This window comes from Mobula birostris, chromosome 4 (genome assembly GCF_030028105.1).
Source record: "Mobula birostris isolate sMobBir1 chromosome 4, sMobBir1.hap1, whole genome shotgun sequence".
NCBI classification, from domain to species: domain Eukaryota; kingdom Metazoa; phylum Chordata; class Chondrichthyes; order Myliobatiformes; family Myliobatidae; genus Mobula; species Mobula birostris.
Genome location: NC_092373.1, coordinates 112,339,917 through 112,354,800, shown reverse-complemented (window position 1 = coordinate 112,354,800; position 14,884 = coordinate 112,339,917). Strand labels below are relative to the sequence as shown.

The window sequence follows — 14,884 nt, the reverse complement described above, 5'->3', positions numbered from 1 at the left end:
AGTTGATAGTGAAGGAAGGGAAGCCCCTTTCTTTAAAAATGGAAGACATCTCCCTCGTCCTAGAATGAAAAGCCTCATCCTGAGAGCAGATGCGGCGGAGACAGAGGAATTGCGAGAAGGGGATGGCGTTTTTGCAAGAGACAGGGTGAGAAGGAGAATAGTCCAGATAGCTGTGAGAGTCAGTAGGCTTATAGTAGACATCAGTGGATAAGCTGTCTCCAGAGACAGAGACAGAAAGATCTAGAAAGGGGAGGGAGGTGTCGGAAATGGACCAGGTAAACTTGAGGGCAGGGTGAGAGTTGGAGGCAAAGTTAATAAAGTCAACGAGCTCTGCATGCGTACAGGAAGCAGCGCCAATGCAGTCGTCGATGTAGCGAAGGAAAAGTCGGGGACAGATACCAGAATAGGCATGGAACATAGATTGTTCCACAAAGCCAACAAAAAGGCAGGCATAGCTAGGACCCATACGGGTGCCCATAGCTACACCTTTAGTTTGGAGGAAGTGGGAGGAGCCAAAGGAGAAATTATTAAGATTAAGGACTAATTCCGCTAGACGGAGCAGAATGGTGGTAGAGGGGAACTGATTAGGTCTGGAATCCAAAAAGAAGCGTAGAGCTTTGAGACCTTCCTGATGGGGGATGGAAGTATATAGGGACTGGACATCCATGGTGAAAATAAAGCGGTGGGGGCCAGAGAACTTAAAATCATCAAAAAGTTTAAGAGCGTGAGAAGTGTCACGAACATAGGTAGGAAGGGATTGAACAAGGGGAGATAAAACCGTGTCGAGGTATGCAGAAACGAATTCGGTGGGGCAGGAGCAAGCTGAGACAATAGGTCTGCCAGGACAGGCAGGTTTGTGGATCTTGGGTAGGAGGTAGAAACGGGAAGTGCGAGGTGTGGGAACTATAAGGTCGGTAGCAGTGGATGGGAGATCCCCTGAGCGGATAAAGTCGGTGATGGTGTGGGAGACAATGGCCTGGTGCTCCTTAGTGGGGTCACGATCGAGGGGTAAATAAGAGGAGGTATGCGCGAGTTGTCGCTGTGCCTCGGCAAGGTAGAGGTCAGTACGCCAGACTACAACAGCACCCCCCTTATTGGCGGGTTTAACAATAAGGTTAGGATTAGTGCGGAGGGAGTGGAGAGCAGAGCGTTCCGAAGGAGTGAAGTTGGAATGGGGACAAGGTGCAGTGAAGTCGAGACGGTTGATGTCCTGTCGGCAGTTAGCGATGAAGAGATCCAGAGCAGGCAGAAGACCAGAGCGGGGTGTCCATGAAGAAGAGGAGGGTTGAAGATGGGAGAAGGGGTCATTGGTGGGGGTGGAAGAGTCCTTGCCGAAGAAGTAGGCTCGGAGACGGAGACGGCGGAAGAAAAGTTCCGCATCATGGCGAATGCGGAACTCGCTGAGGTGTGGGCGAAGGGGGACAAAGGTGAGGCCCTTACTGAGGACAGAGCGCTCTGCCTCCGACAGTTGAAGGTCGGAGAGGATTGTAAAGACCCGGCATGGATGAGAGCTGGGATCAGAGGGGGGAGGGGCGAGGCTGGGGTGTCAATGGAGAGGGGAGGGTTGGGGTGAGAGGAAGATGGAGCCTCTGAGGGCCCAGGAGCTGACGGTGAGATCTGAGGGAGACGGGATTGCAGAGTGGTGGTGGGGGAAGGGGAGACGGGAGTCACAATAGCAGCACATAAAGACTCGGCCTGGAGTTCAAGGCTGGAATCTTGAGAGCTCGGATCAGAGGCGGGAGTGGGGAGGCTGGAGGTGTCAGTGGAGAGGGGATGGTTGGGGTGAAAGGAAGATGGAGCCTCTGAGGGCCCAGGAGCTGACGGTGGGATCTGAGGGAGACGGGGTTGCAGAGTGGTGGTGGGGGAAGGAGAGACGGGAGTCACAATAGCAGCACATAAAGACCCGGCCTGGAGTTCAAGGCTGGAGTCAATTTATTTTTCCTACATTTACACACTTAGTCCAGCGGTCGTGGAGCACACGGATCACTTCTTTGTAGAAGTCGGCGTCTTGGACTCCAGAAAGGGTCCACAGCAGGGGTGATTGATAAGTTTGTGGCCTAAAGTAGAAGGAGATGAGTTACTAATTTCAAACTTTCTGCATAATCACTCAAAGAGTTGAACTGCACTTGCATGTAACGAGAGCTGTATAACTCATCTCCTTCTACCTTAGGCCATGAACTTATCAATCACCCCTTGTACTGCAGGTCTGCGTTCAGGAACAAGCTGCATCTCTACCCAGGCGTTTCAAGTACTGTTACAATGCCAACAACTACTCAATAGTATTACCCGGGTATGCCTTGTTCAGAAAAACCAGCTAATTAGTCCAATCCAGCTAATTATCACACTATCAGTTTAGCCTTAGGACAGAACAAAAAGCATGGCAAAGTAATGATAGGTATAGTGGACAATTCTTTCCATCAATGACTTACTCACTAGTGATCAGCAAGGAAATGGTGAGCTAAACGCTATGTCTGTTGGATCCTCACGGTTCTCCGCCAGTCAAAAATGACGAGCAGTCTCAATTCCGAGATTTCAGTTTTAAAGTACAAATACTAAGCAAGCCAAATAAAGAGCTGAGAAACGTTGCTAAGAGGTGTATAGATAAAAGAATAAAGGTAGTTCTTCTGAAAAATATATCACTTTTATGGATAAGATAAAGAAATTCCTTCGATAGTGGTCAATTAGTTAATAAGCTACATAATTAAAACAGTATGTGGGTAATGTGCTAATACACAACCAATGAAAAATGGGAAAAGTAATAAACCATTAGTTTAGCTGCCGTACGGCTTTCTGCAGTGAGTGTGAAGAGTAGATGAGTTTGTTAAAAAGTACAAATCTTATAAAAATATTATTTAATAAAAACAGTGGTTTCCAACAAGGCTTATAACATGTTGAATTCCTTGCAGATCCTCCCTGCCTGATGCAGCTGACCAGTACTCAAAGGCAGCTAAGTGGAAAGAAGCCACTTGGTAAGCTCAATTATTGTTTCAAACTGGCATTAAATTGGAAATACCATGAAAAAGTAAATCAGCATCATAAGATAATTTGAAAACCATTTGAAAGTATTCTTAAGTTTATTTTTCAGTGTGCTCTGAACTATATGCTGATCAAATAAAGCTCTCTGCTGTACATTTAAATAGAGATATGCATTTAATCTAAATACTAAGCAAGTACTCTTCAGTTCATGGTAATATTTGGAACAAATATAATATTGATTTATTTGTGCTCATTGTTGCCATTGTAATACATTGGATCTGTGATAGCAGTTTCTTTGGAAATATTTTAATAATTGAGTTTTATGACTGGCAATAATATAGGTCAAAATTCCAATCTATTTAACTTTTCCTGACGGAATAATAACCATAATTCCAGGGTTTATGCCTGTTAACTTCTGGTCTGTCTCCAAAGACCTAAATATCTTTTCATAAATAGAATAACCAAACTGCTTGCAGTACTGAGGTCCCACAAGTGCAGCTACGGTATGACTTCCCTTCTATTGCATTCCAATTGACTGAATAATGGCCAACATTTTATCAACTTTCCCTATTACCTTCACTATTTTTATCCAATTTCACTTGAAGTTTAATCAAAAGCTCATGTCTGTCTTTGTTTCTACTCTTTCAAATTACTTTTTGATGTTCAGTTTCCAATTACAATTTGTGGGAACAGAAATCTGATGCAACCTGGACATGAATTGTTTATTTTAAATTGTTTTTTATTCAGCTAGGGCAATGTGTCATAAGCCTATGCTATCTGTTTTTAACTGAGTTGGAAAATGAAAATGCTGTATGCTAAACTGATTGAGATGTATAAGACATTCTTGTTGATATCATGATTAATCGTATGGCCTTAAGTCAGCTAAGGCTGTGCCACCAGGAGTCTCAGTAATTGCCAAGGGATCGTTCTATTTTGTCTCTGTAGATGACAGTATGTTACTTCCAGGGATAAACCTGCTCCATAACTATATAACTAGTAGTACTTGTGGGAGCCACTAGATAAGCTACTTAAATATTCTACCAGTGATTTGTGCTTAAACAAATGTTAAGAATGACTGGAAGAGTTTATCACTGCTGTTTTTAGACAATAGACAAATAGGGAACTGTCAAAGGATAGGGTTGTCTCAGAGATTTAGATGTTTCAACATATATGATGACTTGAATTTGGTTCCTACAGGTATTTTTCTTCCCACTTGTGATGAAGATGGATATTATAAAGCCACTCAGTGCCATGGCAGTGTGGGTCAATGCTGGTGTGTTGACCGATACGGGAATGAACTGGGAGGATCTAGATCAAATGGACATTCTGATTGTGGTATGTTTTACATTTCCTTATAGCATAGCCATTTGTTATATGAAGTGTTGAGTTGTATGCCAGTTCAGAAAGCAATCCCTTTGTTCCCTCATTTGGGCAGCTGAGGGGTTGATCGACAGGACGTACATCTAAGCTGCAAGGCACAAGTAACTGATTACCCATTAAAAGGAGGAAAGGGAATAGACAGCCAGGGTGTACTCCTCAACAACAGGTTTAGATGCATTGAGATGTGGGGCGTGGGGGGTGACCTAGCAAAGGATAACCACAGTGGTCAGATCTCTGGCACGGAGTCTGGCTCTGTGCCTCAGAAGGGAATGGGGGGAAAAGAAGCAAGCTGTGGTGCTAGGGGATTCATTGGTTAGGAGAACAGACAGGGATATGTTGTGGACTAAAACGTGATTCCTATGTGGTTTGTTACCTCCCAGGTGCCAGGGTCAGGGACATCTCAGATTGAGTCCAAAGCATTCCTATGTGGGAGTGTGAGCAGTCGGAGGTCGTGGTCCACATCGGTAGCAATGACAAGGGTAGTAAGAGTGATGGTGGCCTGCAAAGTGAATTCAGGGAGATTGTGCTAAGTTTAAGGGCAGGACATCCAGGGTTGTGATTTCAGGACTGTTACTCATGCCCCGTGCTAGTGAAGCCAGAAGTAGGAAGATCTTTCAGTTTAATACATGGCTAAGATGTTGATGTAGCAGAGAAGGCTTCAGATTTTCAGATCGTTGGGCACTCTTCCAGAGGAAGGTGGGACTTGTACAGAAGGGATGATTTGCACCTGGTTGGGGTGGGAGGGTGGATGTTAAACTAGAGTTGCAGGGGGGGTGGGAACGAGAGCACCAGGACAAATAGTGGAGTGGTTGTGGGGAATAGTGTTAAGCCTGTACACAAAGTCAGGAATTGAATGGATGAGCGTGGTGGGACTAATATTCTGAATTGTGTATTTCAATGCAAGGAATATTATAGGAATGGCAAATGAGCTTCTGGCATGGATCAGCACATGGAATTATTGCATTGTAGCCATTAGTGATATTTGATTGCAGGAGGGGTAGGACTTAGCAGTTCAATATTCCAGGGTTCTGTTGTTTTATATGTGATAAAGTGGGAGAGATTAAAGGGTGAGTGGTGGCATCACTAATCAGGAGAAATGTCACTGAAGTGCTCAGTCAGCACAGACTGGAGAACTAATCTACTGAGGCTTTATGGGTGGAACTGAGGAATAAGAAAGGGATGACCACATTAATGTGGCTACATTGTAGACCAGCCAACAGTCCATAGGATTTAGAGAAGCAAATTTGTAGAGAGATCACAGACTGTTGCAGGAAACAGTGATGGGTGATTTTCACATTCCACATATTGACTGGGACTCCCATATAGTAAAAGGGCTGGATGGGATAAAGATGGTCTGTTATGTTCAGGAAAATGCCCTTAATTGGCACATGGAGGCCCTAGCTAGAGAGAGTGTTATTCTAGATCTTCTATTAGGAAATGAGACAGGGCAGCTGACGTAAAGGGAGCGCTTTTCATTTTGTGATCATCATGCCATTAGTTTCAAGATAATTATAGAGAAGGTCTTTGGGTTAGATTCTAAATTGGAGAAATGCTAGTTTTGATGGTATCAGAAAGGATCTGGCAAGTGTGGAGTGGAACCGGTTGTTTTCTGGCAAAGATGTAGTTGGGAAGTGGGTGGCCTTCAAAAGTGAAATTTTGAGAGTACAGAGTTTTTATGTTCCTATCCGAATTAAAGAGAAGGATAACAGGTTTAGGAAACCTTGGTTTTGAAGAGCTATTGAGGCCTTGGTGAAGAAAAGGAAGGAGGTACATAACGGGTATAGACAGGAACGAGTAAAAGAGGTGCTTTAAGAATATAAGAAATAAAAATAACACTTAAGAAAGAAATCAGAAAGGCTAAAAGAAGGCGTGGGGTTGCTCTAGCAGACAGGGTAATGGAGAATCCCAATGGATTCTACAGATATAATAAGAGCAAAAGGATAGCAAAGGATGATCTTGGTGCTGTGGAAGATCAGAGTGGTTATCTATGCATGGAGCCAAAAGAGATGAGGAGATCGTAAATGGTCTTTTTGCATCTGTCAACACACACAAAATGCTGGTGGAGCGCATCAGGCCAGGCAGCATCTATAGGAAGAGGCTTGAAATGTCGACTGTACCTCTTCCTATAGATGCTGCCTGGCCTGCTGCATTCCACCAGCATTTTGTGTGTGTTGCTTGAATTTCCAGCTTCTGCAGATTTCCTCATGTTTGCGTTTTTGAAACTGTATTTACTTGTGAGGTGGACATTGAGTCTATAGAAGTGAGGCAAATCAGCAGTAAGGTCGTGGACTTTGTACAGATTACAGAGGAGAAAGTGTTTGCTGTTTTGAGGCAAATTATTTTGAATAAATCCCTGGGCCTTGACAATGTATTCCCTCCAGGAGAATGCAGAAATTACGGGGGCTTGAGCAGAAATGTTTGAAATGTCCTTAGCTATGGATGAGATGCCAGAGAATTAGAGGATAGCTAATGTTGCTTGGTTATTTTAGAAAGGTTCTAAGATTAAGTCAGGAAATTATAGGCTGACATCAGGAGCGGGTATATTATTGGAAGGTATTCTAAAAAATGGGATATATAAATATTTGGATACTGATTAGGGATAGTTCATATGTCTTTCTGCATGGTATGTCATATCTAACCAATCTTATAGTTTTTCGAGGAAGTTATCCGGAAATTAACTTGAAGGCAAAGCTGTGGCCGTTGTCTACATGGACTTTTGAAAAGACTTTGACAAGGACTTTTGGGACGTTAGTCGAGGTAGTAAATTGGATTAGACCTTGGCTTTGTGGGAGAAGTGGTTGTAGCTGGTTGCCTCTCAGACTGGAGACCTGTTACTAATAGTGTGCCGCAGGGTATGGTGTTGAGACGATATTGTTTATCAACAATCTACATGGTAATGGGGTAAACTGGATCAGCAGATTTGTGGATAACAGCAAGATTGGGAGTCTAGTGGACAGCGAGGAAGAGTATCAAAGTTTCCAGCAGAATCTGCATCAGCTGGAAAAATGGCAAATGGAATTTAATGCAGACAAGTGTGAGGTGCTGCATTTTAGGAGGACAAACCAGAGTAGGACTTAACATGGTGAGTGGTAGGACACTAAAGTGTACATAGAATAGAGGGATCTGGGAATACAGATCCATAATTCCCTAAATGTGGTATCACAGGTAGATAGAGTTGTAGAGAATGGTTTTGGCACATTGGTCTTCGTAAATCAAAGTATTGAGTACAGGAGTTGGGGTGTTGAAGTTGTATAAGATGTATAATTTGAAGTACTGTGGGCTGCTTTGATCACTTACCTACAGGATAGATGCCAATAAGACTGAAAGAGTGCACAGAAGATTTACAAAGATGTGGCCAAGAGTTGAGGACTTGAGTTATAGGGAAAGGTTGGATAGTTTATGACTTTAGTCCCTAGAGTGTAGAAGAATGAGGGGAGATTTGGTAGAGATATACAAAATTATGTGAGGTATATTTAGGGTAAATGCAAGCTGGCTTTCCCCACTGAGGTTGAGTGAGTCTAGGAATAGACATCATTGTGAAGGGTGAAAGGGGAACATGTGAAGGAACTCCTTCACTTAGAGGGTGGTGAGGGTGGTGAGAGTGGAGCGAGCTGCCAGCAGAATTTGTGGATGTGGGTTTGATTTCAATATTTAAGAGAAATTGGATAGGTACATGGATGGGAGGGGTATGGAGGACTATAGTCCTGGTGCAAGTCGATGGGATTAGGTAGATTTGGCACAGGCTGGATGAGGCAACAGGCCGGGTTCTGTATTGTAGTGTTCTATGGCTCCATGACACTAATCTCTCTGCAACCTGTACCCCTCACAACGTAGCTGTACACCTAGGGGCAAATTTTACGAAATGGAGGGGAAGTTGGTCACCCAGAGGAAACCTGTGCAATCACATGGAAAATGTTCAAACCCCATGCTTTTTTAAGGATTAAAGTTATGTGCTGGCGCTATAAGTTAGCAACTCTATTAACTGAACCTCTGTGACATCCCACAGCAAATCCTCTGACTCATTAACATGTCCCTCCTCTCCCCCATATTCCTTGATGCCTTTTTGTATCACAACATCTGTCCATCTTCTTAAATATATGCAGTGAGATGGCCTCACAGCATTCTGTGGAAGGTTGATCACTTCTGATTGATGAGGTATGTTATCATCAAAAGTTCTACATTACTTGCCCTGTAGCCCAATAATGTGATTCCTTTCATCAGCATAGGCAATTCTCTACATCTCTGGCTGCCCAAATCTGCTCGCTCAAAATCCATCACTGTAATTATTATATTTATAATAATACTTCAAAAATGTGATTTATATATTAAAAACTTATAAATCACATATATGCCTTATTTACATTTTGCCTAAATTTGCATGTAAGGGCCAAATTATTGTTCCATTTTGGATAAAGCAAAAACTCTCAGAACAGCAGTTCTAAATGTTTGTAATCATTTCTAAATATTTCTAGTCACTAATAGCAAGTTTTATTTATTGAATTCCTATCTAGTTTAATCTTTTTTGGTACTTTTAATAAATGTCCAAAGAATTGGCTAGCCAACGGATAGCCAATAAAAAACAATATATCGATTAGTGGTAACGAAATTTCTTTAAAGAATAATTCTATAGAAGTTGAATTGCCCAGTTTTTGGGATATAAAGATGTGTTTGTGTTTCACACTAAAGCCCAATCGATTCTCCACAAAGATATCACAAAATTAATTATGACAACACATCATAGTGTGTTATGCCATAAGATCTGTGAGATTGCCAGTGGCACCTCACCTAATTTTGCAAATCTTCCAACTTATTGCGGCGCAGCAGGTGAAGAGGGTGTCTGCCTTTAAAAGCACACTTCCTGTGAAAACCAGGTAGTAGTAACATGCATTTTGGCTGACAAGGAGAGCATAAAGACTGCAGTTGATCCTTCCCATGCAAGTCGTGGTGAACAAGATACATTCTCGATGAAGGGTTCTGTTCACCGCCACAGGGACTGAGAGGCAGCCTAGACTCATGATTTAAAACGCTTCATAATTCTGTAGGCTTGGAGTTAGAGGAGAAAACTTACAGGGTAAATTATTCTTGGGCAATTCCTCAGAGTTAAGGTAGCCTGAGATGATTGATGAGGCTGGGGTGCAATTTACAGAATCTTCTAAAATGGGAAAGGAGTGTCAGACTGCTGGACGGTTGTGAGGTGGTGAACCCATTCCATTGTTTATGCAGGTCTTCTGTGAGCTCTTGCTGCTTGGATTTAGGATTGTCAGTACCATCCTGATGTTCCTTCTCTCCTCTGAATGATGGAGCACGTGTGAGTAGGGATTTTGCATTTATCCAAGGAGGCTCTGGACATGGCCATAAATTTGTTTCTCCGTTCACCTGCTAATCCTTTTCCTTGACAGTGTGTCTGTTACAGCAGTCTGGTGCAACACAAACAACATGCCATGCCTATTTGAGCCAACTGAGCGTAATCGGTGCCTTAGTGCTGGGGATGTTGACATCCTCCAAATCCATTGATTGATTCACGTCCTGTCAATTGAAGGGTTTTTTTTAATCGAGCACTGCTTGCATTCATTGACTTCAAGCACATTCTGGAAGTGGTCCAGTTCTCAGATGCACATGGGAGTTCAAGAATCAGCAGACCATGAGGTTTGTGCTGGCTCTGAGATCTTGATCTTTGAACACCCTTTTCCTTCACTGACCAAAGACCGAGATGAGACATCATCAGTATCCGCTTTCACTGAGAATGACTCCAAGCACATGTGTCCATGTTTTTAAGTATCACTGTGAATGATTGCTGTCGGAAGACAGGGCTGTATAGCAGGGGAAGTTTGTCTTGTGCATGTTGAGAATAAGGCCCATCCTCTTGTATGCTTTAGTGAGCAAGCTAACAATGGCTTGGAGTTTACCTACTACGTGACAACAACCTTAAGAGACATCTTCACGCTGCAGCTTGGCTACATGTATTCAGTTAACCTTGGTTCTTGCGTGCAGTCAGCAGAGGTTAATGACTTTCCTATTGGCTGTGAGCATTAGCTTCACTCTCTTCGGAAGTTTACTGCAGGTGCATTAGAGCATTGCAGTGAGAAAGATTTTAAAATGGTGTTAGAGATTGAACCAAATTGGTTTGACGTTGGTCCTCACTTTTTTATTGATTCTCTGTTTGCAAGATTACAGAAATATGCAGGAACTTAGAAAGTATCAATATTTGTGCTCTTTAAATGGCCAAATTGGACTGAAAAAAAATTGGCTTTGAGAACCAAAAACAGAAAACCCTGGTAAATGCTTGTTTCTTGGGCTAGAGAGGATAGCACATGGTACTTCTCAGTGTTACGACCACTGGTTTTCACATAAGTGGAAGTAAATTTCATATTGGAAACCAGAATTGCTAACAATTACAAAATCTGAAGATGTAATTGGTGGGGTGTGACTGTAACAGGGCCAAATTAGATCATGGAACAAGTGGCAGGTGGAATTTAATATATTCAAATGCATGATGATGCATTATGGCAGAAGTAGTGGAGAGACTTGATACCACAGTTCTTAGAGGTGTCTTTGTAGATGACAGGACATACTGAGAAGGTAGTTGCATAACACCCTGTGCGATCATGAGCTTCCTAAATGGAGGGATTGAGCACAAAGTACGATGGCTACTGCTGAACGATTATGAAGATCTCTTTAGCTACAGACAGTATTTTATTCAATTCTAGTCACCATAATGTCAGAGAGTGATGAAGAGCTTTGAGAAGGTGTAGAGGAGATTTACCGGAATAGTTCCCAGGAATGAGGGATTTTAGCTACAACCTTCAGTTGAATAAAGTGAAATTGTCTTGGATTAGAGGAGGCTTAGAGAAAGCTTAATTGAGTTATACAAGGTGATGTCAGGCATAGATAAGTTAGACAGAGGAAAGCTATTATCTGATGATACCTCATAAGCAGACCCATTAACTGATGGTACAACAAGTGGAGGATACAGACTAGGTTTGGGGGAAATCGAAGACCAGAGGACACGGCCTCAAAATCGAGAGTCGTCCATTTAGAACAGAAATGAGGAGGAATTTCTTTAGCCAGAGAGTGTTGAATCTTTGGAATTTTTTGCCACAGGTGGCTGTGGAGGACATGTCATTGGAGACAGAGGTTGATAGATTCCCGATTAGACGGGGCATGGATGGATCTCGGGAGAAGGCAGGAGATTGGGACTGAGAGGAAATGGATCAGGCATTATGAAATGGCAGACCAGAGTCAATGGTCTTATTTGCCTGATTCTGTTTCTGATCTAATAATTTAGGCAAGAGATTCCAGACAAAGAGCATTTCACACAGAAAATAAGAATGGTTTAGGACTTGCAGACGAAAGGAGTGATAGGATTAGAGATAATGATTTTAAAAAGAAATTGGACCTTTTGAAAGGAAGTGAAGTTGCAAGTAGATACTACAGAGTGAGTGCAGAGGAGATTTACAAGGATGTTCCCTGGATTGGAGGGCGTACTTTATGAGAATAAGTTGAGTGTACTTGGTCTTTTTTCCTTGGAGCATCAAAGGATGAGAGGTGACCTGACAGAGGTGTAGAAGATGATGAGAGGCAATGATCATGTGGATAGCCAGAGGCTTTTTCCCAGGGCTGAAATGGCTAACACGAGGGGGCATAGTTTTAAGGTGCTTGGAAATAGGAACTAAGGGGATGTCAGGAGCAAGTTTTTCATACAGAGAGTGGTGGGTATGTGCAATAGACTGCCGGTGGCGGTGGAAGCGGATACAATGGTCATTTAACAGCCTGTTAGATAGGTACATGGAGCTTAGAAAAGAAGAGATAGGGACATTCTAGGCAGTCTCTAGAGTAGGTTACATGGTCAGCACAACATTGTCGGCCAAAGGGCCTGTAATGTGCTGTAAAATTTCTATGTTCTATGTTACAAAAAATGAATAGGGTAATGGTACTGCTTGGATTGCTTTCAGCAAAGCTGGCATGGACTGTGTGGGCTGATTATGCTGTAAAGGTTCTATGGTACAAAGGCAGCCATTCCTGCCACAGAACTGTGGCTGTTTCACAGGGAATTGTTTAAATGCTGACTCAGTTCCTAACTCCCAGAGGTCCCAAAGGGAATGCCAAATCCCATTTTACCTCAGAAATCATGATACCAATTATTTTGCTAACATCGCAGCTTTCTTAAAAGTGCAAACATTAACACAGTATACTAGTGTGGAATTAATTTCCATAGAAACTTCCCTGGCAACCTTGCTTGGAGTGGTTGTCCTGAGTGGCTTCCCAGCTTCAGGGCTTCCAGAGGCAGCTGGGAAACCTTGCAACAGGTTGAAGTAAGTAGTACAGCTAACAGTACATCAGTACATGGAAAGCTGACAATGTTCTAAGAAGCTTAAAAGTGAAGCTTGCAGTCTTTAGTAGAACTTGCGGAAATAGTGCTGTTTTTGAACGGAAAAACAATCGCCTTGCTTGTGACTCAGTCTCTTGGCTTGGCACTACATTGATGTATTTGATCACTGAGCAACAGTAAGTTGCCATTTGATCTATATTTAGGCTCTGTAAAACACAACAAATATCGCTACATTTAGATTACTGATATGATGACAATGAACCTAAGACACTAACACTAAGATTAGCTTTGCATTTTAACAAAGTAAGCACAGAAATAAAAACATTGGAGCATATGTTTTCAAAATTATATTCTTGGTTTATTTTCTTGAAGGTGAACAAGAGAGTTCAGGTGACTTTGGCAGTGCTGACTTTCATGAATGGTCAGATGATGAAGATGATGAGGAAGATATCATTGATGAAGAAGTTGATGCTGTTGACAATGAAGATGACGAAGATGATGATGATGAATATGATGCAGGTGGTGACATATGGTAGTCTGGAAATGTCAAGAACTTTAATATTTTGCACGTTTCTATAGTCAGATTTCATGAGTTACTAGTCATATTAAAAAGATCAAAAATATTTCGGTCAGCGTGTATATTTTGTACAATTATACTCTCAAACAAGGACACTCCAGAAAGAAGTCAGCATCCCTTAAAAATTGTTGCAGTTCTTTACACTGTATCATTTTGGAAACAAAATTGTAATTCTTTTAAATGAGAAATATTACAATAAGCAAGAAATCTTTTTTTGTTCAAAGATCAGTTCCCTTTAAGCCATGTTTTGTCATTATGCTTAGTTTGAGCGTGACTCAGTAGATTGAGGTGCATTAACCATGTCTGTCCCACGCTGCTCATTAGTTCTGAAATTGCAAACAACATTGATGAGAGTTTGTTTCCAAAACTTTTGGCTGGCTAGGTAAAAATTAAAATAAACTTGTTGCATCAAATAGAAATTTGACTTTGGACAGCAGTTAATAAGCTTTTCTATATGAACAAGTGATATTTCTCAAGAGTTATTTGTTGCAGCTAACAGCCGATAAAATGCTTTTTTAGACAGCAGTTGTTGATGTCAAAACATTCTTGCCTCTACCTGAATATTGCTAAAGAACATGGATGCCTTGACTACCTGAGAGATTTGTTTTTCTTAAAACAAAAATTAGTTATCTTTTTAAAAGTATATATGATTTCAACCACTAGTTCAAACTAAATAGAAGTCACATGGTGATGTGCCTTTCAAATTAAAAATAGAAATATTTTTTTTTGTGTATTAAAGATAGGAGTTCAGGTAATACTTAAGCACACCTGATCACAGCATTAGTACTTCAGCTGCAAACTTCGCATAAGTGAAAAATAATTTTAAATTAATTTTCAATAGTTATGGCAGTCATCATAAGGACTGTAAGTATATACAAGTAACGTGTAGCAGTAGCATTTAACAATTTTGCCTAGACTAAATTGCCCTGTATTTATGTTAGCATGTTAACTGATTGAATGGACATATTGAAATTCCACCGCCTTGATGCATACTGGAGTTAAGACTTTTAAGTCCTTTATCAATGAAGCTCAACATTGTTTGTAGTAACTAACATTAACTTTACACTGTTGTGTGCTGTTTATTTAGAGCATAAGGTTGTTGGTCTTAAATGTTTCTCCTAAAATCTGAGCTAAAGGAAAATTGTGAACACTGTAACTTATTCTAATTAATTTTCCTTTATAGACTGGATTTAAGTTACAAAATGAAAACGCTATGCTGCATTTTTTTTTACTGTTTCTGTATAGTTTACAATAATAAAGGACTCCTGTAACCAATTATGCTGATTAGAATATTTGACTTGGCATAATATTGATCTTTTGATTAAAAGAAAATGATTATTGCTTTGCTTATTTTTTGACATGGCAAAATCAAAAATATATATACTGTACATAGCAGTATCAGCAGCTCGTTACTGTTTTCTGTTTACTCATTGTCAAAAAATACAATCTGCTGCATATATTGTATACATGTAAATATTTCCACTCACTAGCTTACAAATGCTATGAGTATATCTGCTTCCACCACCATTTTAGTTGTGCTTTCCCAAGTATTCACCATTACTCAATCTTTCCATTTTAATTGCCAGTTATGTTATTACCATTAACTAATTGTTATCAATCAG

General features: G+C 41.2%; 1 protein-coding gene across 6 annotated transcripts in view; it reads left to right on the top strand.

Annotated features, from left to right (window-relative positions):
* Nucleotides 1-14,600, top strand: part of spock3 (SPARC (osteonectin), cwcv and kazal like domains proteoglycan 3) — a 502,312-nt gene extending 487,712 nt beyond the window's left edge. For all 6 annotated transcript variants that reach the window (XM_072255937.1, XM_072255936.1, XM_072255935.1 and 3 more), the window contains 3 exons: nucleotides 2,907-2,969; nucleotides 4,174-4,311; nucleotides 13,058-14,600. In XM_072255937.1, the coding sequence (XP_072112038.1) occupies nucleotides 2,907-2,969; nucleotides 4,174-4,311; nucleotides 13,058-13,221 (365 nt within the window). In that variant the 3' untranslated portion in view covers nucleotides 13,222-14,600. The remainder of the gene's footprint in view (nucleotides 1-2,906; nucleotides 2,970-4,173; nucleotides 4,312-13,057) is intronic.
* Nucleotides 14,601-14,884: the final 284 nt, after the last annotated feature.